Source organism: Artibeus jamaicensis, unplaced genomic scaffold, assembly GCF_021234435.1.
Source record: "Artibeus jamaicensis isolate MK-2021 breed Jamaican fruit bat unplaced genomic scaffold, CSHL_Jam_final contig_1127, whole genome shotgun sequence".
In the NCBI taxonomy this organism is placed as follows: domain Eukaryota; kingdom Metazoa; phylum Chordata; class Mammalia; order Chiroptera; family Phyllostomidae; genus Artibeus; species Artibeus jamaicensis.
This window is the reverse complement of record NW_026521219.1, coordinates 2,096,971-2,122,257: the sequence shown is the minus strand read 5'-3', so window position 1 is coordinate 2,122,257 and position 25,287 is coordinate 2,096,971. Positions and strand designations below refer to the sequence as shown.

The 25,287-nt window shown below is 45.5% G+C and overlaps 3 protein-coding genes and 1 non-coding gene across 4 annotated transcripts; 3 read left to right on the top strand and 1 right to left on the bottom strand.

Annotated features, from left to right (window-relative positions):
* Nucleotides 1-1,501: 1,501 nt before the first annotated feature.
* OOEP (oocyte expressed protein) lies at nucleotides 1,502-2,690 on the top strand. The gene is made up of 3 exons (XM_037147106.2): nucleotides 1,502-1,682; nucleotides 1,890-2,069; nucleotides 2,452-2,690. Exons 1-3 carry the CDS (start codon nucleotides 1,508-1,510, stop codon nucleotides 2,529-2,531), a joined length of 435 nt encoding a protein of 144 aa, XP_037003001.2. The 5' UTR covers nucleotides 1,502-1,507; the 3' UTR covers nucleotides 2,532-2,690.
* Nucleotides 2,691-5,920: 3,230 nt separating this feature from the next.
* On the top strand, nucleotides 5,921-6,054 carry LOC119050929 (small nucleolar RNA SNORA33). The gene has a single exon (XR_005082837.2). It is a non-coding gene; the product is annotated as a small nucleolar RNA SNORA33 (small nucleolar RNA).
* A 6,665-nt stretch (nucleotides 6,055-12,719) lies between these two features.
* KHDC3L (KH domain containing 3 like, subcortical maternal complex member) lies at nucleotides 12,720-15,023 on the bottom strand. Its single transcript, XM_037147092.2, has 4 exons — nucleotides 14,978-15,023; nucleotides 13,695-14,177; nucleotides 13,305-13,484; nucleotides 12,720-13,038 (listed from the first exon to the last, which is right to left on the bottom strand). The coding sequence occupies exons 1-4, from the start codon at nucleotides 15,021-15,023 to the stop codon at nucleotides 12,938-12,940; spliced, it is 810 nt and encodes a 269-aa protein (XP_037002987.2). The 3' UTR covers nucleotides 12,720-12,937.
* An 8,703-nt stretch (nucleotides 15,024-23,726) lies between these two features.
* DPPA5 (developmental pluripotency associated 5) lies at nucleotides 23,727-24,597 on the top strand. The gene is made up of 3 exons (XM_037147120.1): nucleotides 23,727-23,838; nucleotides 23,924-24,103; nucleotides 24,539-24,597. Exons 1-3 carry the CDS (start codon nucleotides 23,727-23,729, stop codon nucleotides 24,595-24,597), a joined length of 351 nt encoding a protein of 116 aa, XP_037003015.1.
* Nucleotides 24,598-25,287: the final 690 nt, after the last annotated feature.

Sequence of the window (25,287 nt, the reverse complement as noted above, 5' to 3'; positions counted from 1 at the left end):
TTATTTCCCTACCTAATTGCCAATTTAAAAAAATAACCCAGATGGTACAAGGATTTAAATGTTAAGATAGAAACTTCAGCATTCCTAGTTCAAAGTATAGTGAATATTTTTAGACCTAAAGAGAGAAAAGGATTTAAGCTAGACACTTACTATAAAGAATAATGAATTTGACTATATTAAAGTTAAAAATTTATTCATCAAAAGATACCTTAAACTGAAAAGGCAATTTAAACTAGAAGATGTTCAGAATACACACAATTGAAAAAGGATTGGTAAGAGATTGAAATAGAATACATTAAATAAAAAAACTTTCACACATTTATGTCCTCAAGACATTTTTTAGAATGTGAAGGCATTATTATGTTGATTTTTTAAATTCAGTTGAAGAAGTAAAAATACCTATTGAAGTCAGATCCAATATCTCCTCACATACAGATTATCTGTTGATAACTATTGATGCCTAGATGACGTGGATGCAGGAATTCAGGATATTAATACCATCCCCCACATATAAATGGTCAACATTTTCCATTAAGGTGATTTTAGAAGCAAACACATAGCTAGTTGTACAAATAAAACAATTTGTACAGCAATCTATTCTAAAACTACCAAATAATATTTCTAGAAAAGCACTAGAAAAAGTATAGGAACATGGATGGAATGGTGTGTACCAGCTTCAGGACAGTGATTTCCTGTGGGGAGGGAAAGGAAAGACGTTTTAGTGATATGTATTTTAAAGAGGAGAGGAGTGAGGCAAATGTGAAAAAAATGTTAACATTTTGTTAATTGGGGGCGAGGGGCGGGAGGGGGCATGGTTCATGGCTGTTTTATATAACTTTTTGAATGTGTGAAAGCTTTCATAATTTAAATTTTTAACTACAATTAAGAACATTTGGGAGAAATGAGCATCAATATTAGTTGTTTTAGGGTTTTGGAAGTAAGCGGGATCTGTCTATACTTGCTAGGTTTTCTATAAGGAACACGTTTGACTTTTATTTTTTTAAATATGAAACACTTGCTTGAATGATTTAGCAGGAGTAACCAACCAGAAAGTCAGAAGGTAATAGGGAGCAGAAGAGAGAAAAATGTGGATTTAATGAGCTTGCCCTGGGCCTGATTTACCTACCTACCCCTGGAAGGTAACATAGGAATCTGAGAATGGAAAGTGATTTCCAGTTCACAGAGTCACCAAGTCAAACCACACTGTTAGTCAGCCATGTGCAGGGGCATGGGCCTTGGAGGCTGGTGCTCTACTTGCCAGAGAAGACCGCGGACCGCCCCGAGACCCAGCTGGAGCCAAACACTAATTCCAGGATGAAAAGGAAGCCCAGGTGCTGGATGCAGCCCAGGAAGCGCCCCACAGCGCCTCCGCCCAGTGTCAATGGGCTGGAGGGGCAGCACCGGAAGGGGGGCGCCGGCTGGAAACCACAAAAGCGGGGCGCAGGCTCCGCCCTGGTTGGAGTTCCACACCCGCGGACTCGTCTCGCCCGGGGCTGCTGCTCCCAGCATGGCCAGCCAGCCAGGCGCTGCGCCCCGGGGCGATCAGTGGACGTCCGCCCAGTCCCTGGACGGGCAGCTGGGGATGCCGCGCGTCCGCACCCGGCCCTGGTGGTTTCCTGTGCAGGAACTGAGGGACCCGCTGGTGTTTTACCTGGAGGCATGGCTGGCCGACTCGATCTTCGGTGAGCGTCCCCGGGCGTGCGGGTGGCCGGGCCCCTCCAGTCATAGAGGGGCCTGGCGCGGCAGCTCCAAGGTCTTTCCCAAATTACCCGGCCACGTTTGACGCCATGATTCCAGCTCTTCCCTTCCCCGGACCACATTCTCTTCAAATCTAGGTGCTCTTGACCTTGGACCGTGCCGCCGCCTCGAGTCTCTGTTTTCCTGTTTAGGCCCAGACCGAGCCACCGTTCCGGAAATGGAGTGGGTGAACCAGGTCTTGCTGACGGTGGACACAGTAAACTCCGGGAGCTTAGTCGAAATCACCGTCTTCGGACAGCCCCGAGTACAAAATCGCGTGAAGAGCCTGCTCTTGAGCTTGGCGTCAAAGTACCGAAAACTTCGTGCCCGAGGTGAGGGTCTTTAAAACCTGCATGTGGAAGGGGAGCCCCGGGTCAACCACCTCACCGTACCTGGCTTCCTTCCAGCCTCTCTTACCTTCCTAGTGCTTTTTGCAGTCTCCTAACTCCAGTACGCTGCACACAGCCCCTGGGCATCCTTTAGTGAGGAGTCCAAGTAGGACCTTGGAGTAAGCTGAGATCTGAGGTTTTGGGCCCATCACTGCTCGTGCCAGCCTCTGTTTGGCTACACCACCATTTACAGACCCAAGTTCAGAACCCCCGCCCTGAGAGATGACACTGCCAGCACCACTCCTCCACTCTCCCTGCTCCCCTCCCTGCCCCCACCCCCGCAAATGACCAGTAATTTTGAAACTGAGCATTTTTGCTTATCCAGATGAGAAGATGAAACAACTTGAGGAGTTTCTGAAGGCACGTGCGTCAGGTCCCCAGACTCCCCAGCTTCCTGTTGGATAAGTACTGTCAGGAGCATTAGGGGAACAGACCTGCTTCTGCTACTGAAGTTCAGCAGAAGCAAGTATCCTTGCATCTCAGCGTTCTTTTTCCTTTTACTTGATGGATAGTGGTTTGATTATTTTCATGCAAACGTGAATGCTGTTGTAGTAAACACATGAATTCCCCCTTTATTTCAATGGCACAAAGTATGTTGCTCACTTAAAATTAAACAAATTTACAAAAGATTGACTGTTCATGCATGTCTTGATGTGTGGGGTAGATAAAAGGTCTGATGAGTAGTGGTTTTATTTTTATTTGTTTCTTAGTCTCTACCATTTTGAAACTGCCAACCCTTTATAATTTCATGGTCAGAGTCAGGCCCTCATCCACAGGAGGCAGATCTGCAAGAGTCAGTGTAGTTTGAGTTCTTCATTCGTTTGTTTTGCATCATTTGTTCTCAAACTTTAATGTGTGTAACAATCACCTTGAGAGCTTTCTAAAACAGTTTAAGGCTCCTCAAGTGATTCTGATGTAGGATATTCAGCCTTCGAATTTGCATTTCTAACAAGCCCTCAGGTAATTCCAGTGATTCTGCCCTGAAGCTCAAACTTTGAAGTTGCTGCTGGGTTGGCCCCGAGTGGCACCAAGTGTGCTTTTGCTCGGAGTGGAGCCTCCAACTGTACATGTTGGCCTGGGTTCCCACAGGAAAGCTGAGGCCGTTCACCTATCATTCCGTTGGCGCTGGACTCACCAGAGAAGAGGATCCTGGGCAGCTCCACTGACAGAAGCTGTTCTGTTCCCCCTCCCCCACCAACTGCACAGGTGTCCTGCACCTGCTGGTTTGTTTTTCCATTACCAATGACAATGCTACGACCAATTTGCACAAAACAGCCCAACCCCTTGCTGTCTCCACTTTCTTTACTTTCAGAAGCAGAACTCTTGTAGGGAGAGATTGCCAAAAGCACTGTGACTTCAGACACAAAGTTAGAGTTGATTTAACTCATGCTGTTTCTTTACCCCTTAACAGTAAAGGATTTTAGCTGTTTGCGAGGGTTTTGAAACACACATACATCTTTTAAAATATGCTTCTTTGATTATAAGTGATAATGATCATGTTCCTGCTTTGCTTCACATTTTTGTAAAATGCTTTTACATTTTCTTTATTCATTCCTATCATTACTTTTTTCATGTATAAATAAATATTTTATTTTTGGAGAGAGTGGAAAGGAGGAGAAAGAGGGAAAGAGAGGTCAGTGTGTGGTTGCCTCTGGTAAGCCCCCTACTAGGGACTTGGCCCACAACCCAGGCATGTGCCCTGACTGGGAATTGAGCCTGCCACCCTTTGGTTAACAGGCCAACACTCAATCCACTGAGCTACACCAGCCAGGGCACTTCTTTACAACTCTGAACATGAGGATTTTTATTACCTGTATAGACTTTTGTAACAAATAATGGTCCATTAAAAGTAATATTTTCCTCTTTGGTTCTCAAGTTTTTTGCATATGACAAATTATTGTATGCAGTTATACTAATCGTTGGTTTCTGTGTGATTTTTCCCTCATCCTCATTTGTTACTTTTAAATTTAGGAACTTCTGCTTTCTTTCATTCTGTAGAATTTAAGAAATATCCTTGCAGGTTTTTCCTAGTGGGATTTCTACAAAACCATTGAACATTTGGGACTATATTTGGAGGAAGAGGATTATGCTTAAAATTCATTTCAATTTCCCCCAAATTATTCAAAATTAAATTACTAAATGCTCCTGTACTCCTTAGCTCCATTACCTCCAGATATAAGGGTACTGGGCTGGCAAAAGGTCCATTTTTTTCCTCTTAAATAAAAGACACATTTTTCATTTTCACTAGTAACTTTATCAATTTGGATATTTTGAGTATGTCATCTATCTTCTACTTTTGGCTTTTAGTGGGTAGAGGCCAGGGGTGCTGCTAAACATCTTCCAATGCATAGGACAGCCCCACAGCAAAGAATCATTTGGCCAAATAGTACCAAGAAACTGCAAATTACTTTTGACACGTTTGATCAGTCACAGTACCTTCTCCATACACTGCCCATTTTTTTTGCATTTCAGTTGCGTTTTTACCTTGCTTGAAATAATAAAGCATAATAGGCTGAAAATGTTACATATCTTCGCCCATCTTCAATATTAAAATGGCTTCACAAAAATTCAATTTCTATAGGTTTTTGTTAATGCATGCTCATATGACAGCAGTCACAATACAATCTAACACAATTTCGAATGAAGTTAAAGGCAGTGAAACACTTAGTAGACCCATCATATGGAAAAAATGTAAGGACTTTTTGGCCAACCCAGTATTTGGAGATAGGTCCTTCAAAGAGGTAATTAAGGTAAAATGAGGTGTTATGGGTGGGTCTTTTCCCAATATGTCTTTATAAGAAAAGGAAATGTGGACAGAGATAGGTGGAGCACAGAGGAAAGACCATGTGAGGACACAACAAGAAGGCAGCCATCCGCAGCTAAGGAGAGAGGCCTCAGAAGAAACCAAACCTGGTAACACCTTGACCCTGGACTTCAAGCCTTCCAGAACTCTGAGAAAAATATCTGTTGTTTAAGCCACCCAGTCACTTTTGCAAACTATTACAACATCTAATGTGGTTTTTCTGTGTTCCCTTTCATCTGTGTGCTAATACAGTATTTTTACTACCCTCATAATCTTTTAATATCTAAAAAAGTATAGTTGCTCTGTCTATTTATTGGAATTGGGGGTAATATTAGCTATATTTTTTGTTTTTGAATTTATTTTTTAAAGATTTTATTTAGTTTTTAGAGAGGGAAAGGGAGAGGCAAAGAGAGAGAGAGAAACATCAATGTGTTTTTGCCTCTCACACGCCCTCTTACTGGAGACCTGGCCTGCAACCCAGGCATGTGCCCTGACTGGGAATCAACCAGCAGCCCTTTGGTTCATAGGCCTGTACTCAATCCACTGAGCCACACCAGCCAGGGCTATATGTTTATTTAAACTTGTATCACATACCAGGCCCTGTACCAAGCACCTAAGCAGGATTCTTGGAACAAAAGTAAACTTGGCAATGTCACTCAGCTAGGATGTGGGGATGTGAAATTTGAATCAAAACATTGATTCTAGGTTCCAAATTCTTACCTCTAAACTATACTTTTCCACTTGCTTCTATTTTTCTGTGCAGTTGAGTTCAGACTCATTTCTTATTTTGACTTCTTTTTAAGAGGAATTAGAATAAACCTCTTAATTTGTGAAGAATCCACAATAATTTAAGGAATAAGACAATGTTTTTTCCTAACAAGTTACTAAAGTTAAACAGATATTTGTACCACATTCAAAATAAAAAATAGCATTATTGATTTTTCTGAGGATAAGCATACATATCCAATATTTTTTTAAATCAGGCAGTGTAAAGCCAGTCAATGAGTCCACTTACCTGAATGTATTTCCTCAGAAATTTAGAGAAAGCTGGCACTTACAGTAAAGCCATGTTATGAACCTTATAGATAATTGAACTCATTAAGGCGCCTGAAAATGGCTATAAGAAAAGGAGGGAAAGAGAAAAGGGGATTGAGTTATGGAGGGAGACACCACACAGGTGCACGCACACGGAGACGACCACATGAACACAGTGCGAAGGCAGGAGAGAGGCCTCAGGAGAAACCAAACCTGTCAACACTTGTATCTTGGGCTTCCAGCCATTAGAACTGTGAGAAAAGAAATTTCTGTTATTTAAAAAATAAAAATAAGGCAATGTATAAAGTATTAAAATATTCAAAATTTCACTTTCCGTACATTGCCTTCAAGTACCTTTCCATAACTCCAAATATTTTCTTCTATGGTTTTAGTGTTTTGTTGATGCATAACACTAAAAAAATATGCACATCTGAAGTGTGAAGGGTCATCAAACAGTACAAAGGGAGCACATCCATTTAGACAGCACCCAGAGAAAAAACATTACCAGCACTGCGGGAGCCGCCGTTTGCATCCTCCCCAAGGATAACTACGACACTGACTTAAATACAAATGGAATTGTAAAATTTGTCCATCCTGTGAGTAGTTATAGTTCCATTGTGTGAAAAAGCTGTAATTTCCTATTCTATTGACATACATTTTGCTTGTTTCCTCTTTGAGCTTATGAGTGGTGCTATGGAAATTCTTGTATATGACTTTTAGTGCATACATAGAGGCATTTCTATTGAGTATGCATCTAAGATTGGAATTGCTGGGCTACAGGATGTGCATAAGTTCAAATTGCCTAGGTGATTGAACCAATTTACATTCCTTCCAACAATGTATCAGACTTCCAATTGCCCTATGTCCACAGTCAGAATTTTCATTTTTTGGAGGGATTGAGCAAAAAGAAAAAAGGACTCATGTATATGGACAACAGTGTGGTGATTGCTGGGGGTAGGGAGGGGCCGGTATAAGGGGACTAAATGGGAATGGAAAAATACAATAAAGATTAAATTCAGAATTCTCATGTTAGAGACTTTGGGTGTGAGTACTACTGCACTGCAGTTTTTAAAAATTTAATTGTGGCCCTGGTGGTGTGGCACAGTTGATTAGAGCGTCATCCTGATATGCCAAGATGGAGGGTTCAGTCTCCCATTAGGACACATACAAGAAGTAACCAACTGCCCTGGCTGGTGTGGCTCAGTGGATTGACGGCAGGCCTATGAACCAAAGGGTCACCAGTTCAATTCCCAGTCAGGGCACATGCCTGGGTTCCAGGTCAGGTCTCCAGTTAGGGGTGTGCCAGAGGCAACCAATCGATGTTTCTCTCTCTCCTTCCCTTCCCCTGTCTCTAAAAATAATTAAATAAAAAAAATTTTTTAAAGAAGTAATCAGCCCTGGCTGGTGTAGCTCAGTGGATTGAGCGCAAGCCTGTGAACCAAAGCATGGCCCGTTTGATTCCTGGTCAGGGCACAATCCTGGGTTGCAGGCCAGGTCCCCAGCATGGGATGTGCTAGAGGCAACCATACACTGATGTTTCACTGCCTCTCTTCCTCCCTTCCCCATCTCTCTAAAATAAATAAAATCTTTAAAAAGGAGTAACCAATAAATACGTAAATAAGTGGAACAACAAATCAGTGTTTCCCTTTCTGTCTCTGTCTCTCCCTTCCCCTCTCTAAAATCAACACACTTTAACAATTGCTCTGTTCACCTCAGCAGCACACGTACTGAAATCAGACCGATCCAGAGAACTTTAACAATGGGCCCCGTGCAAGGATGACGTGCAAACTTGTGAAGCATCCCTATATTTTTTAAAAAATGAACTGCTTAATTGGTTACAATTTACATTCGATAAAATCTTGAGTGTATAATTCAAAAGATGGTTTTAGTAAGTTGATGAGCTGTGCCACCGTCACCACAGACCAGTTTGGGAATCACTCCCTAAAGTTCTCTGCCCACTGCCGTCAATCTCCCCTGCTGTCTCCGCCCGGCAGCCAGTGTGCTTTTTGTCCCTATGATGTTTGAACATGTAATATAAATAGAGTAATATAAAATGTATTCTTTTGAAGTTGGCTTAAAAAAATCTAGTTGGGATATCTCTGCCTTTTGATTTGAAGATTTTGTCCATTCAGATGTAATGTAATTTTCAGTATGATTAGATTTGTCTGCTGTTTTGCTGTTTATTTCCTATCATCTTTTTTTTTTGTTCTTTCCCTCCATGATTTTAAGTTAAATTCTTATGTACCCTTTTTTTTGAACATATGTTTACTAAAGCTGGGGACCACGAGATGAGGGAGGCCCAGGGTAGAAGCCACACGAGCGAGGCTAGGCAGGGCTGCTCTGGCTGTTTAGAAATATTGTAGTAAAGAAGTGAGCCAAGGCAGGGCTGCAGCCACCTCACTGCAGAGTCGGATGAAGGAGAGCCTTGGGGACAGGTTCAGGGGTTAGTTTGGGATGAACTGTCGTTGCCCATTTCTCCCTGGGTTGCAAGTCTCATGGGGTCCTGTAGAGTTTAGGAGACACATGCCTGTGGGGGAAGAAAGGGAGGAAGGGAAAGGGAGGGTTTGTTCGCCCCCAGGAGGGAGAGTGAGCTCTTATGTACCATTTTAATTACTGTTTTTAAGTGATTTTTTTCTTACTTGCCTTAGGGATTATAAAAACCTCATTACATCCTACTTCAGCATAATCAAAATTTATTTTTTAAGATTTTATTTATTTTTAGAAAGAGCAGAAGGGAGAGAGAAAGAGGAAAACAATCATCAATATGAGAAACATCAATCAGTTGCCTCCCATCCTTGCCTACAGGGAACCAACCTGAAACCCAGGCATGACCAGGACTTTTGGTGACCTTTCCTTTTTTGACTGATGCTCAACCAATTGAGCAATGAAAATTTATTTCTGATAAAATATAGAACTTTATTTGACTGAAATATCTATGAATGGATATGAAAAGGATGAAGGAGGGAAGGAAAAACTGAATAAATGGATAGTAGAGTGTTGCACAGATGTGCTCAATTCTTCCTAGATTAATCTAAAAACTCAATGCACTTCCAATTATAATCACAACACTTTTTTCAAAAATCCTCACCCAAGAACTTTTTTTCCCCATTGCTTTTAGAGAGAGGCAGGGGGTGGGGTGGAGAGAGAGAAACATTAATGGCTGCCTTCTTCTATGCACCCCACCAGGGATCAAATCTGCACCCTGGATAGGTGCCCTGACTGCAAACTTTTGGTCCATGGGACAAGGCTCCAGCCAACTGAGCCACACCAGCCAAGGCTAATCATAATCACTTTTTAAAGGGGTGACGCTGTCAGGTGAAAGTCTTTAAAAGCTGATGATACAAGGGCTCCAGAAGGAATCAGGAAGGCTGTAAAGGAAGGTTTTCCTGGGTGTCTAGTGAAAAATCCTGAGGAAAGTAAATAGTGCAGATAGATGTCTATTAAATCTGAAGTCTGAACAGAAATACAGAGGCAGACATAGCAGAGATAGACTGTCACCTGCTCCGCGGCTAAATATTTTACCCTCACCTGAGGACTTTTTCCATTGCTGTTAGAGAGCAGACCGGAGACAGAAACATCGACTCGAGAAGCATCCATCAGTTGCCTCTTAGATGCATCCGGACTGGTGGCTGAACCCATAACCCAGGCATCTGCCCCAACCTGGAATTGAATACTTCAGATATGGGACTATGCTCCAACCAGCTAAGCCAGGGTGCGGCTAAATGTTCAGTGTTTTGCAGAGACTCAATTTGTATTCCTTAGTAAGCCCACTCGAAGACAGACTGTCCACACTAAACTGTTTTCTGCCACCCAGTGTACCCTGCCCCCCAAGATGTGTAAGCAGTGTTCACTGTTCCCAGGCTGTGCAGTTTTCTCTTTCCCTTCCTCACCCTTAGATCTAGGTTATATATATTTTTGGCAAAAATACTACACAAATCATCTTGTGTCCTCAGGGGATCACATCAGGAGGTGCATGATTTTTGTCTCATTCTTTGTCATATTTTAAAAGGTCTTGTTTTGATCAAAAGTGTGGAGCTGAGAAATTCTAATGAGGGAAGTGGTGCCAACCTGGTTTATGGCGGAACTGAAGGAAAACTTTGAGACTGGCTGTCATGTGTGTTCCATGGCTGACCTCAAAATTTTCTACAGATTCTGTCAACAATGAACTTTTTTCTTTGATGCCTCTAGTCAGCTTAATCAAAAACTGTTTTGACTTCTTTATTAGCCATCAGTCATTTTACCTGAAAAAATGTTCAGAAAAGAGTCACTGTTTTCTAGACTCCTGTAGGTTTTGCCCTTGTTCCTTGATAATCTTCCATTGACTGTGTTGGGCCTCAGTTTCCAGTCTTCACATATAATTTACCATCTTTTAACTGGCAAAAGACACATGTCCATGCACATATAATGCACATGTAGTTTAAAGAATAAAACAAGCACTCTAGTATATTTTAATGAAACCAGTATTTTTTTAAGACATTTATCCTTTTTCTTCAATCATTTTTCTAACTACTTTAACAAGTTGCTTCATTTGGGAAAAGATATGACCCAGACTACCAATTTGAATTTTGAGATTAGGCTTGCCCTTCTACAAAGCCACATGGTTAAAATGGTGGGGTAAATAATAAAAAATATTTAAGTCACATATGGACAAAATGTATTGGAGACATTGAGTTTGGTGAGTATAGTGAAAATAGCTTTCATACTTTGTAGTGGAATTTTGTACATTTTGTACAAGAGTTTGGCAGTAAATTTTAGAGGTGCTCATTATTTAACCCAGCAATTTCACTTCTAGGAAGCTCTCTGTAGAAATCCAGGGTGGGGCAAAAGTATGTTTATAGTTGTTTGTATGGAAAATACTGTTAATAAATAATACAGGAATAAACCCTTATGTTTCACATATTCACAACTGTAAACCTACTTTTACCCCACCTCATTCCAACATGAACACAAAGATGCAAATAGAAATTCAGTGCAGCAGTTTGTAACTGAGAAATCTGGGACACTAATCAACCAGTAGTAAGGGAAAGGTTAAAGTGTACCCATAGTGAAGACATCAAGCTGCTGGGAGAAAAAAAATTACCTGCAATTGTGGGAAAGTTCAAGTTAACTGTTAAAAGTGATTTTTTGTAAGAGTACATTTGAGAGAGCAGGTAGGGAGGTCTACCATATAGGGACTTTGGGTAAACTGGTTCATGCCGTGTTAAGAGTATACCTTTAAAAAAGGATCAACACCAGCCTGACCAGTGTGACCCACTTGGCTGGGCGTCCTTCCACAAGGCGAAAGGTTGCCGGTCAGATTCGTGGCCAGGCCAGATGCCCGGGTAGTGGGTTAGGTCTCCTACAAGAGGCAACTAATCAATGTTTCTCTCTCACATCAGTATTCATCTCCCTTTCTCTCTCCCTTCCCCTCTACAATAACCTTAAAAACAACAACAACACTATACATGCACCAAGCATTTTGTTTCATCACAACTGAATGCTTTTATTTAAAGTTAACCTTTCCTTCTTTCTTGATCTTTCCAACCTGCACCCGAGGAGGTTTACTGTATCTTACCAGCCCCCACCCAAAAATTATTTCAGATATGTGTGTGTAGGAGACTTCTGTGAAAGTTTTGGAATAGTCACAGAGATTCCTAAATGTTTCCCACTGGCTTGCTACTTGCTGCTCAGCAATATTCCCAGTCACGGAGAGAATCTGCCTTTCTGGTCATGTGGGTACTACTTGGCGCAGGGGGATCAACATTGAATCTTGTTTCCTCTCTAGCTTCAATGCAAAATTTGAGTCTGCATTGATATTCGTTCTTGAAGTGCCTTGGCTTTTCTCCACTCTTCTAAAAAATAGTTAATAACCTATTGTAAATTCTGCTTCGTATCTTTATTCTTACTATAAGATAAATGCTTATTTAAAATCACAGTGGTCTTCTATTAGTGGTAACCAAAGGGTCTGGCATAGAAGTACCACCCTCCTGGTCTTTAAAGGTAGGTTCCCTTGAGTTTCTAAAATGTAGTTTTCTAACACTAAGATCGGCCTTGCTTTATTGGTTTCTAACCTGAGCACCCAACTGTTAACAGTTTGCTTCCTTCTTCTGGCAGGCACCTGGGTCCAAGCCCCCTGGAGCTCGGAAGCCAAACCTGAAGGCGGTGCTAATTATCACTAAATGACATTATATAATATGTAAATGTATCGAATTAACGTGTTTAAATACCTTAAATTTACACTAAGTCAAATTTTAAAGTGACCGAGTGCCCTGCAGCAGCTGGTCGCTGCGTTTATGAGTCACTAGCACCGCTGACGCCTCGCTCGAGTCAAACCTCACTGAAGGCCGGATGAACCCGGCAAGACCCGAGGAAGACCGCAGGGCAGTCCGGGCCCTCCCTCCCAGCTCCTCCGCCCCTGACCCACGCTTGCCCCAGCTGGGAAGTCGCAGCTTGCAGCGCGGCACAGGACACCCAGCCCGCCCGGTTGGAACCAAGTGTTCGAATCCTTGTCTCTTTGAATAAAAACACCGCAGGTTCGGAGAGGTTTCCCGGTGAGGACAGGCTCCACGGGCAGAGCGGCCCCTCGCCTGGCAGTGCCAGGTGTGTGCAGTTAAGGAGCTCCAAGGAAGCACCTGCCAGGGAAGGCTGCGGCTTCTGGAGGCCAGAAACCCAACAGGTCTCACCTGCTGGTGGATGCAAGGCAGACTAGAGCAGATGTTGGCGGCTGGAAACCTTATTCCCTCCCCCGCTATCTGCCAATCAACAGACTGTAGGGAAGTTCTATTCTTTATTAGGGAAGATCGATTCTTGATTAGGGAAGTTCGATTCTTGATTAGGGAAGTTCTAGTCTTTGTTAGGCCTTTTTAAACTGGTGTTTGCAAACATTTAACCCGGGGGGAACATGAGGAGGGGAAACTAAGAGCAACTCACATCTTCTGGATAGGGATTTCTCTTTGAACCTCGCTTGGCTTTCACCCCGGGCCCCGAAATAACTTCAAACGGGGTAGCGCCCGGGGAAGCTCTGCGCCGCCGCCTCCGGAACAGCAGCGGGGGTGCGCTGGGTCTCGGTCTTCTGAGCAGCGGTCCTCCCTGAGCCTGGAAGCAAAGCAGCGTGAGGAGACCGCAGCTGTGTCCCCGTAACTCCCTCCACACTGGGAGTCACCCTGCGGGCTGAGGGGTGCGGCCCGGAACCTGGCAGCACGGGGTCCGTCGGGCCTTCTTAGACCCCCCGTGAAGAGGAGACCCAGGCCCAGAGGACCAAGGTTGACACCGCTGCCCGGGCCCACCCGGGAAGCACCAGGGTCCCTCCCACGGCCCCCACGATCTCGCCGGGGTTCCCCTCACTCTTCCCGGTCCCGTACTTTGCGCCCGGAGTTGGCGGTGGTAGTAAGCCAAGTTCATGATCATCTGGGACACGTCCTTCTGATAAGAAGGCCGACCAAATATCAAGATCTCGGCCTCGCCTTCAGGGTCCCACCGATTAATGCGAAGCAGGGTCTGCGACACGCACTCGACGTGCGGGATGTGCTCTCCGCCGGGGCCTGCACGGGAGGGAGAGAGGCCGTGAGGGTGGGACGCGGGAAAGGAGAGCAACTGGAGCGGGAGGCGGCGGTGCCACTGGAGTGCGGCCGGGGCCACGGGGGAGGCTGGCCCTGCGAGGCTCAGCCTGGGGGACGAGGCTCAGCCTGGGGGACGAGGCTGGTAGGAGTCGGGGAAGGAAGCCGCACTGGCTTCCCCTCTCGGCCACTCACCAAAGATCGCTTCCACCAGCCACGCTTCGAGACGAACTGGCTTCGGACTCAGAAGGTGCTCGGACTGGAGCCAGTAGGGCCGCTTGGTGATGTCACTGAGCGCCTGGAATCGCGTCTCTCCCCGCTGCTCCAGCTGCACCAGGGTTGGAAACCGCTTGGGGATGGCCATGCCGCGGCGAGCCTCGCGGGTAACAGGGCTGTGGACGCAAGCCGGCGGTCGCGGGTGGATCCGGCTGCAGCAGCTGCTCTCAGGCCTGAGCCTTATTTCAAGGGCCTGGGGCAAGCCCCTCCCCGCCCGCACCCTCCTTATTGTATTCCAGGCCTTGCCTCCCAAACTCTGCAGCCCGGCTTCTCTCCGAGATCGCACACGTGCAGACGCGCTCGTGCCCCGGTGGTTCCGTGCGGACCCGCCCTTTCCCCAGCCTTCTGGGAGGGAGAGGCGGAGCTCCACCGGGTGGGGAAGATCCAACAGCGGGAAAATATCTGCAGAGAAGGAAACTGATATATATATTCGGGAGCCTGGGTGATTTTCAGTTCTAAGGGGGCTGTTTCAGCATTGCTGAACGGTTGGAATAACTTTCTCATGGAAAACCCAGTTAAACACACACACACACACACACACACACACACACACACACACACACACACACACACACACACACCCAAGGAGTAAGAAAGGCTCTCAAGGGCTAAATAAAGTTCCCCAATTCTTCCTGAACCCTGGCCAGTGAGTTCCCTCACCAGAGGCCACCACAATCCCAGCTTCTTCCTTAACCTGTCAGAGACAGGTGAGCACAGCTAACAGCAGGTGGTCCTTGTAGTCTGGACATTAGAGAGGAGTCCCTTGAAATTTCTGATGCCTTAATTCTCTAACACAATTATATTTCCATTTCTTGACTTTTTTCTGTCAAGCTTAAGTATTACTTATTAAGTAATTACTTATTACTCAGGAAGATGAAGCCATATAGTGCTCATGTCAGTAGTTAGGATGTCATGCCCAGACCCAGGGAGGTGAGATCCCCAGGATTCACTCAGGCTCATCCTTGTGTCCTCCACGGCAGTTCTGTTGGCCAGTGAAGTGCATGAGAAGTTTTCAGGTGTCTGACAGGGTCCAAGTCTTAAGACCTAAGCAGAATATGAATTAAGAGCCACAGAAGGGCAAAATCAATTCAAAAGGTCATTGGATGGACTTACAAACTTCCATGGGTAGGCAGAAGAATCAGGTGAATATATAACTTTAACCCAAGGATCTGGGCTCTAGAGCTGTCTCCCCCAGAACTTACAGTCACTAACATAGCAATACCGAGAAGAATCCAATCCAGGAAGCATCTCCACGAATATCTCTAGTCTGAAATCTGTTTCTTATACCAAAATTACATAGGATGATATTATTGTTCCTTAGTTGACATAGAGGATACTTGCAGTTCTATGCATGTTACTCCTGTGTTTTTCTCTAAAGGCTTTCTAGCTATACATTTTACATTTAATCTGCTAATACCATACAGTCTTGATCACTATAGCTATAATAATAATTAAATTTAGGAGACTGTTCCTTTTCAAAGGTGTTTTAGCTATTCTAGTTCCTTACCATTTTCATATAAATTTTAAAATAGTGTAGTCTAAAAATATATAAAATACAATAATCTAGTCTGTTTCTACAAAAAAATCTTGCTGGCATTTTGATAGGAATTGCCTTATGCCTGTATACCAACTTAGAACTGACAGAGGATAAGATGGAAGCCAAGGAGGTTATGTACCTCTGAAGGAAGGCGAGCGTCTGAGATGGAGAGAAAGTGGTGAGAGATTAGATCTGAGGCTTCGCAACCCCTCTGGAGCAGACCGTTTCCCTGGAGGCCGAGGATCAGACGGACCTGGAAGGCATAACGCTCTCTGGAGTTGCTGACTGGTTTCCACAGGCCTGCTGATGCCCGCAGATGTGTTTTTGTTGTACCCACCGATTTTTCATTTAATTTTTGAATCAGGTGCCAACATTGTAAAAATGGGAGATTTCATACAAAAAAAAATTAGAACGTCTGCAGTTCTGGGGCTCACATCCTTGAATGGCAATTGCCTAATGGCGATGAATAGCTCCCCTTTTTCCAGGGGATTGGGAGGGAGGAGGGACTTGGTTGGGTCAGGGGTAAGGCAGGCCACTTATTTTTATTAATTTTGTTTTAGAGAGAGGGAAAGGGAGGGAAAAAGATGGAACAGAAACATTGACATGAGAGAGAAACATTGATTGGTTGCCTCTCCTGTGCACCCAGACCAGGGACCAACCACTCCCCAACCCCACCCAGACATGTGCCCTGACTGGGAATTGAACTGGTGACCTTTTGCTTTCCGGGCAGGATGCTCAACCAACTGAGCCACACCGGTCAGCAGGCTATTTAAGGGATTCCCTCATGCTGAAAAGGTATAGAGACCGAGACTTTAAAAAACATCACATGTTTTTATTCAGAGCTTGAAAGAGCACAAATTAAAACATTTGGTAATTCTTTTAAACTTTTCTATCTTCTGAGTTTTATATCTAGATGTGGTCTTAGGTAGATAGTTGAGGTATCTATAATCTTTCTGCCCAAAATTTGGTCCACTAACTTGCAGCAACAGCATCACCTGGGAAATTGTTAAAAATGAAGAATTTTAGGTTTGTTCCAGACCCACTGAACCTGCATTTAACTGGATCCCCAAGGATGTAAAGTACAGCATAGGAAACATAGTCAATAATATTGTAATAACTATGTATGGTGCCAGATGGGTACGGGAAATATCAGGGGGATCACTTTGTAAAGTACAATCTATGATCATCTAACCACTACGCTGTAGACTTGAAACTAATACAAAATAATATTGAATATGATTGAAATAATTCTTAAAAATATTTTATTTATTTATTTTTTTAGAGAGAGGGGAAGGGATGGAGAAAGAGAGGAAAAGAAACATCAATGTGTGGACTTCCGACAAGATGGAGGCATAGGTGGAAACCCTGTGCCTTCTCACACAACCAAGTTTAAAAACAACAAAGTTTTAGCAACAAAAATGCAGCCAAACCACAGAAAATTGAACTACATGGACATCTGACAACAACAACCTTTCAGCCAGACCCAGCCAGACCAGTAAGAGGGGCGAAGCCAGCAACGGAGCAGGGGTCCGGCAGGAAAGATCCACCGAACCCACCGGGGCACTCGACCCAGTGCGCAGGCACCTGTGGGCGGATCCCAGGTGTGGAGTAGCAGCGGGCGACCCACTGAGGGCTGACCTCAGTCACGCATTTGTGCACATATTAATCTGGCGAAGGAGCAAGAAGTGAGATGACCGCACAGGCCCCAGCGACGGAAAACAGCAGAGGGGACCGCCATTGTCCCTCTCTGACCCCGCCCCCACATACAGCGTCACAAACCAGCAACCTGGGTGGCCCTACCCTGGTGAACACCTAAGGCTCTGCTCCTCAAACTTAACAGGCTCAGACAGAACAAAACATTATGGCTCAAGAAGAGCTCAAAGCCCCAGAGCCCATAACTCTAAGCAATGAAGAAATAGCCAAACTTTCAGATGCGCAGTTCAAAACACTGGTGATCAGGATGCTCACAGAACTGGTTGATTTTAGTCACAAATTAGAGGAACATATGAAGGCTAAACTAATTGAAATGAAGGGAAAGGCACAGGAAACCAATAGTAATGGAAAGGAAACTGGGACTCAAATCAAGGGAGTGGACCAGAAGGAAGAAAAAAAATGACCAAACAGAAAAGGATGAAGAAACAAGAATTCAAAAAAATGAGGAGAGACTTAGGAACCTCCAGGGCATCTTTAAACACTCCAACATCCAAATTATAGGGGTACCAGAAGGGGAAGAGGAACAGCCACCAGTGCAAAACTTATTTGAACAAATAATAAAGGAGAACTTCCCCAATCTGGCAAAGAAAATAGACTTCCAGGAAATCCAGGAAGCTCAGAGAGTCCCAAAGAAGTTGGACCCAAGAAGGAACACACCAAGGCACATCATCATTACATTAGCCAAGATTAAAATGAAGGAGAGAATCCTAGAAGCAGCAAGAGATAAGGGGACAGTCACCTACAAAGGAGTTCCCATCAGACTGTCAGCGGATTTCTCAAAAGAGACCTTACAGTCAAGAAGGGGCTGGAAAGAAGTATTCCAAGTCATGAAATCCAAAGATCTACATCCAAGATTGATCTATCCAGCAAAGCTTTCATTTAGAGTGGAAGGGCAGATAAAGTGCTTCTCAGATAAGATCAAATTCAAGGAGTTCATCATCAAGCCCTTATTATATGAAATGTTAAAGGGACTTACCTGAGAAAAAGAAGATAAAAAAGATGAACAGTGAAAGGACAGCAAACTCAGTTATTAAGAAGCACACCTAAAACAAAAGCAAACTAAGAGGACAGCTAGATCAGGAGCAGAACCATAGAAATGAAGATCACATGGAGGGTTAGCAACAGGGGAGTGGGAGAAGGAGAAGGGTGGAGAAGGTACAGAAAATAAGTAGCATAGACGGTAGGTAGAAAATGGATGGGGGAGGGCAAGAATAGTATGGGAAATATAGAATCTAAAGAACTTGAGACACGTGGTCATAAACTAAAGGGGGGAATGGTGGGGGAGGGGTATGCAGGGTGGAGGGGAATGAAGGGGGGAAATAGAACAACTGTGATGGCATAATCAATAAAATATATGAAAAAAAAGAAACATCAATGTGTGGTTGCCTCTCATGTGCCCCTCACTGGGGAGTTGGCCTGCAACGCAGGCATGTACCCTGATTGGGAATCGAACCAGCGACCCTTTGGTTTGCTGGCCAGTACTCAATTCCCTCAGCCACACCAGCCAGGGTGAAACAATTTTTAAAAAAAAATAAAGTTAACAACCACAACAATAAGATCTCAAAGTGACTCTTTTATACATTCAAGCTTGAGGATCTCTTTAATACTGCAGGGTGTGTTATGTAAAATCCCATAGAACAACCGAGTCCACCTGGTTGGAGTATAAATTAAAACCAATTTATTTTTAAATATAATGTTTTACAGTAAAGTAACAACTGAAATCTAGGACAAAAATTGTTCTCAATTTTAGCATCCAATCAAGTAGCCCCCCTCCAAATGTTCCAGGGAAAATTTTTTTTTTTGAAAAGCAATAGGTCAATAAATACCCAGTGTATTAAAAATTCATCTGTCCTTTCATCTGTAATTCTTTACATCCATCTTATATACTCTCAAATAGGGCTAATGAGCTGTATGGCCTTCTCATTAATGCCAGGCAGTGCATAAGCGGAAGCCAACAAAATCTGATGGTAAACTTGGGTTCAATATCATAGAGCTTTAGTAGCAATTTAAGTAAGATGTAAATTGGCAAAGTACCATCTGTTCTATTTGAAAATTCTCTCTCCTGTTCTAGCTAGGTTGTCCTCCACCGATCTCCCCAAGTGTTAAGATGTGGGCACATTGAGACCTCTCCCCCATGGGTCACAGCGAGTAAGAAATCGGAACTCATTTCCTATTTCTGGAAATAGGAAAATACCAACTCTACAGTTCTGGAGTTGCCAGAGAAGTTGAGGTAGGTATGCAGCGGGGGGGGGGGGGGGGGGGGGGGGGTCAATGGTTGTCATTGCTTTGGGTCTTAAACTAGCCCTGAAATTTGGTTGCCTGGATAGGCTCGGCCCGCAGGAAGGAGCGGGGCTCGCTCTGAATGAACTACTCCCCAGTGCCACGTTTACCTGGGTCCCCAGCAAAAGAGCTTGTCCTTTCTCTGACCAGGCCCTGGGCATGGCCAAAGCCCAATAGAATAAATTGAAATACAAGCGGGCTTAGAATGGAGGTGGATTGTGCTCCCGGGCTCCCTCAGCGGAGGAAACTCTGCAAGCGCGGATGGTGGCTGCATCCCGCGCACTTGAGGTCTCCGCAGGTAACACACAGTGAGGGGTCCATCCTGGGAGAGAAAGAGTCGGTCCAGGCCTCTACCCGGTAGTGGACCTCGGGTCTGCGCCCTTGTTAGCGGTCCTTCCTAGAGTCTCAAGCCGTGCTTAGAGCCGGGCTCCCGGGACTCTCTTCTGTGTGGTCGGACCCTGACCAGCAACCCGAGCACCCCACCAACCCTACGGCCTTGAACTCCCCAGGTCTGGGCACTGCTCTCCTTAGGCTCTTTCCGGAGGGTGCACGAGGTGCTTCTAGACTTGAAAGTGGCACACCCACTCTGGGCAACGCGCGGACCACTATTATCGATGCCCGTGGCCCAGGAAGCGAGTCGAATGGCTGCTGCGGCTCATGACCAGCAGGCCCCTGGACCGCCACTTCTGAAGTGGCATCCGAAGTGGCTGGAGGCCTGGGGCTGCTGCCCGATTCCCAACTCCTCCGCTCCTACCTGCCAGGGAATCTGAGCTCGGACGATGGCAGAACACGGTCCTCAGGAGCTGAGAAACTAGAAGCACGTCAGAAGAAGCCGCCTGGAGAGGTCTTGGGATCCTGCTTTACTACGAGCACCCCCCCCCCCCCCCCCAAGCAAGCGGTGCGAGTTCCCTGCCCGGGTGATGGGGGCCTGTGCATTCCCAGAGCTGAGCGCTCCTTATAGGCGATGAGGTGCCGGCACTTTACTTATTTATTTATTTTTAATTTTATTTTTAGAGAGAGGGGAAAGAGGAGGGAGGAGAGGCAGAGAAACGTCAATGTGCGAGAGAAACATCGATTGGTTGCCTCTCGCACACCCAAAACTGGGGACTGGCCAGCAACCCAGGCATGCGCCCTGACCTGGGATCTAACCGGCGACTTTTCGGGTGGCAGGCCTGCGGTCAACTCAACAGAGCCACAACAGCCAGGGAGAAGTGCCGACACTTTTGCGAGTCATGAGAGCCCTGGGTGTGCACCGGGATTCGGGAGGACACTTCTTGCTGAAGCCAAAACTGCGCGGATTGACAGAAAGTCGGTTCTACAGAGACTAGATATGGTGGGTGTTTCCAGCCTCAAGCACGGAGCTCACGCGGGTCCTACTCCGCTTCCCTGGCACAACCCTTGGAAAGACCCAAGATAATGGGCTAGAACCCTGACAGCTGACAGAGGGAGGAGAAAGAAGAGGGACTGGTTTAGGATAGCTGGGTTGCAGAGACTGCTCTGGACATGTGGAACCATTTCCTCAAAAGTCCCTTAAAATTCCACGACCCGGCTCCACGGAGGATCCCTGGACACAGCTTCTGACAACAGCCTTTTCCTGAGAAACGCAAGGAGTGGAATGCGTGATTTTGGGAACTATCTTTCCTGAAACAGCGTCCCCAATATTCTGAAGCCTTGTCTCAGTTTGGGCCCCCCAGGCACTTCTGGATGGTTTCCAGATAAAAGACCACTGTGTGCCCTCAGGTTGGAAGGAGTAATCAGTCCTCTAGGGACCTGGTCCTGCTCTCTGCTCTGAGTCTTCCTCCTACCCACACTGCCACACCTCAGGGTGGGTGGCTGGAAGGAAGGCAAATCTCAGTCCAGATGTAGCTGACTAGGATGTGCCTTGAGTTTCCAGAAAGCCAGGGAATGAACCCTGGGTGCCTCTGACACTTCTGGTTCCTGCACCTGGCACTTACTTGCTTCATCTCTGAGGTGGGTGGTGGAGGATATCCCTGAACTTCCAATGAGTTGGTGTGGCCCCTTTTTGAGAAGACACTAGGGAGGGGGATCTAACTCCCCTTGGTAAATCACACCACTCTCCAAACGGACCCCCCAAACAGCTATTTGTGAATCTGAGAGTCTAGGTTCAAAATGTGTGAATGAACAAACAGCAAGGCATCCACAGTCCAGTGGCGAGGCAAACAATGGTAAGTCCTGGGAGAGAGGAAACAGGCTCCTATGAACTGCCGATGTGGCAAACCTGTGTTGATGTCTTCGTGTATGAGTGCTTTTGAAGGGATATTAATCATTACTATTGAAAAAGTTTTTGATGGTCATACTTTTCCAGCCAACAATATAAGTCTCTGTGCAGTTTTACATGTTTAAAATAAGTTTGTGTAGTTTGCAGGCTTATCTCTAATACCCTTAAGTGGGACACAATTTCTGCACCCTTCTATCTGCTTCTTAAAATACCATATCGAACTTCTAGCCACAGAAACGATGTGTGTGTGTGCAAGTTTGTGTGTGTGTGTGATTTAGAGAGCATGGTGAGGGGGAGTCCTCACTGGGGAGATGGGTTACACTTTTTCTCCCCACAAAAGTTACATTTTATTAGCTACTACTACTTTATCTCCCCCATTACAATTCAAAACTACAGAAAAGTAGTGTCCTTTATTAAGAACCAACTGTTGACATTTGTCCCATCGGCTCATTACATACATAGAAAATGATGGAGTCTCATTTACTAAGGAGCTGAATTATTTGTAAGTAAATTGTATCAACACTCCACTTTACACATTTCAGCATTTTTTGGTGAAAACAAGAACCTTCTCTTACATAATAAAAACATCTATTATTATAGAAGTTCTGTTATAGAATAGTATTTTACAATATAGTCCATATTAAAATTCTCCCCACTGCCCTGAAATGTCCTTTCTCTGTCTTTGATACAGGATTTTGTTCATGCATAGCATTTAATTGTCTCTCTGTAAATAAAAGTCTTCTGTTTTTGTTTGTTTTCATGACAGTGACAACCCAGGAGTCCATTTGTCTCATTATTGGTGAAGCTAATGTTGGTCTGTGGTTAAGGTGGCATCTGTCTCTCTAATTTCTATTGTAAAGGAACATTACCTCCTTTGTAATATATAAGTTGTGGGCTAGGACTTCCATATCTGTTGAATATCCAGTTCCTCAATAACCCTGAGGAAATGGATATTCAAAAGGTATGTAACCCTTTAGAATTTGAGTTTGAGGCTTTTAAGAGTTTTAGCCATTTTTTCACCAAAACTTATTACACCAGCGGTTGTAAAAGAACCCATAGTTTTCCACAGATAGTGATGACATATGCCCTAAAAAATGGTCAGAATAGCCAGCTGAGGGGGTGTTAGATGTTACCAGAATGTGGCCTTGAAAAAAACCAGCTTCATCTCCATCCATGAAGCTCTAAACATTGAAATCATACCCTCATTGGGTGAATGTAGTACATCGCTTCAAGAGATATTTAAAAAATAATGAAAAAACAAGTTTATTCAGGGTCGGAAGCCTGGACCACAGTTTTTTTTGTTTGATTTTGTTTAGATTTTATTTATTTTTACAGAGAGGGGAAGGGAGGGAGAAAGAGAGGGAGAGAAACATCGATGTGCTGTAGCCTCTCCCACATCCCCAACTGGCCCCCTGCCTGCAGTCCAGGCATGTGCCCTGACTAGGAATAGAACTGGCGACCCTTTGGGTCACAGGCCGCTCTCAATCCACGGAGTTACACCAGCCAGGGCAAGACCGGTTTTTTCCCAGTAGTCAAGCCGGGCACAGATGAGCTTCGAAATCGGAGTAGATTCAAAAGTTCCAGACCTTGGGGCTTCAAACAACTCGAACCGTGGGAGCCTTTAGATTCCCATCACACCCCTTGATGATAATGAATTTTCGAATCTCCTTTTCCTCTTTGTTAAGTGGCAAGAATCACTTCTGAGTTCCCAGAAGTTTCAGGTGTCGCCCGCGATGTGAAGACCCGGGGTCCAGTCGGAAACGGACCCTCCTTTGGAACTGGGAAGATGGAATCTCGATTTGGTAGCTTCTGGGTGGTTCTCCCACCCTCAAACCTGGACTTCCGCTTTCCGGGGCTCAGGCCCAGCCACTCTTTCCCCGGGGAAGAGTCGGGCCGTCACTCCCAAGGCCCAGAGCCTCTGGGGTGCGGAAGAAGCGAGTCAATGCACGTGAAAGGCGGCTGGGCCCACCACTGCTCGGAAGGCTGCAGTCCAGCGGGGCGCAGGACGGAAGGCCGGCGAGTGGAGCGTCCTGAGCCCGGGATTGGGCCGCGGGCCGGGGGCGGGGCCTTCCGGGGCGGGGCCTGTTGTGGGCGGGGCCTGCCCAGGTGTTCAACTTTCTCGCGCGCCGCGGCTCTGGGAGACCATAACTCGGAGTGTGATTTTCGTTTCGAGGCACCGAAGATGGGGACCCTGCCGAAACGGAAGGATATCCCACCGTGGGTGAAAGTTCCGGAAGACTTGAAGGATCCCGAGGTGTTCCACGTCCAGACGCAGCTGCTGGAGGCCATGTTTGGTGAGTGAACCCAGTCCTGACTCGGGGGCCTCGAGCCCTGGGGTCTCGGCCCTGGGCCCCAGTGCTCATCTTCTTCCCTACACAGGCCCAGGCGGATCTCGAATCCCATACATCGAGCAAGTGAGCAAAGCCATGCTTGAGCTGAAGGTTCTGGAATCCTCGAACTTCACCGAGGTCGTGGTTTACGGCAATTACATGTACAAGCTCCGAACCAAGTGGATGCTCCAGTCCATGGCTGAGAGGCACCGCCTGAGGCAGGAGCGAGGTGAGCGGCCCTCCGCCAGGTGGTGGGGCAGGGGCAGAGGAACGCAGCTTCACTTCTCTCCCGCAGTCCGTCTCACCCCTCCCATCCCATCCCTCCGGCAACCACCGCACCTTAGGGGTACTTGGTGTTTGCGCGACCCCTGAGGTTCCTTTGGTAGTACCATCGGCTGGTCCTAGGGACCCTGGAGTAAGATTATGATGGGAGGTGGCCCGGAGTTGGCCTCATAGGGTAGGCTTTTCTGAGATCTCATCCCAGGCTCCCCCTCACAATGCCCAGCTTAGAGGCTGTTGGAATGGGCCCGGCGGCCTCACGTTCTGAGCTTCCTGAGAACCTCAGGCGGAGAACGAACGCCTGGCCATGATCTTCAAAGAGGCTGTGAACTGGCCAGGCTTTTGTCCTCTCCTCATGCACACCTACTATTGCTTTCTGGTGCAGGGATGCTCAGACTTGAGGAAGCCATGAATGCCCTCGAGCTGGACCCTGCGATGAAGTGAGCCAATGTACAACCAGCGGACCTGGGACCAGGATGTGGACGACAGGCTGTAGCCAGAGCTGGAGGAACTATCCCGGTTTAAACTGTGCTGCAGCTTGACAAGGAAGACAGCTTGTTGTGGGTTTCTGCATTTGCCTCTTGAGTCCTGAGGCGACTTTTTCCCAAGGTTGCTAATTAGAGAATAAAATTTTAAATGAATAGTTCCTTGACATGTGGTTGAAGTGTTGTATATAAAATCACAACTAAGGTGGACCTTGTACTTAAGCCTTAACTGAACCCCCAAAGCTAGGTGTAGAGAGGTCCAAGAGCACACCTGGGTAGATTTAAAAAAGGGGGTGAGGTCTGGGAGCCAAGTTTCAAGATGCAGCTCCAATGAAAAACTGGTCAATCTAAGGGAGATGTGATATTGTTTGGAAATAACCTGGACTTTTTAGAAAATAATAACCCTAAAATAGGTTAACATCATATATAAAATGAAAACCAAATTATTATCCAAAACAAGCACAGAAGTGCCAGTGTCTTCTCAGTGTAGCAGTTTAATTTTTAATTTTAATTAATTTATTTTAAGATTTTATTATTTTATTTTTAGAGAAAGGGGAAGGGGAGAGGGAGAGAAACATCAGTGTGTGGTTGCCTCTCATGCACCCCCTACTGGGGACCTGGCCTGCAACCCAGGCATGTTTCCTGGCTG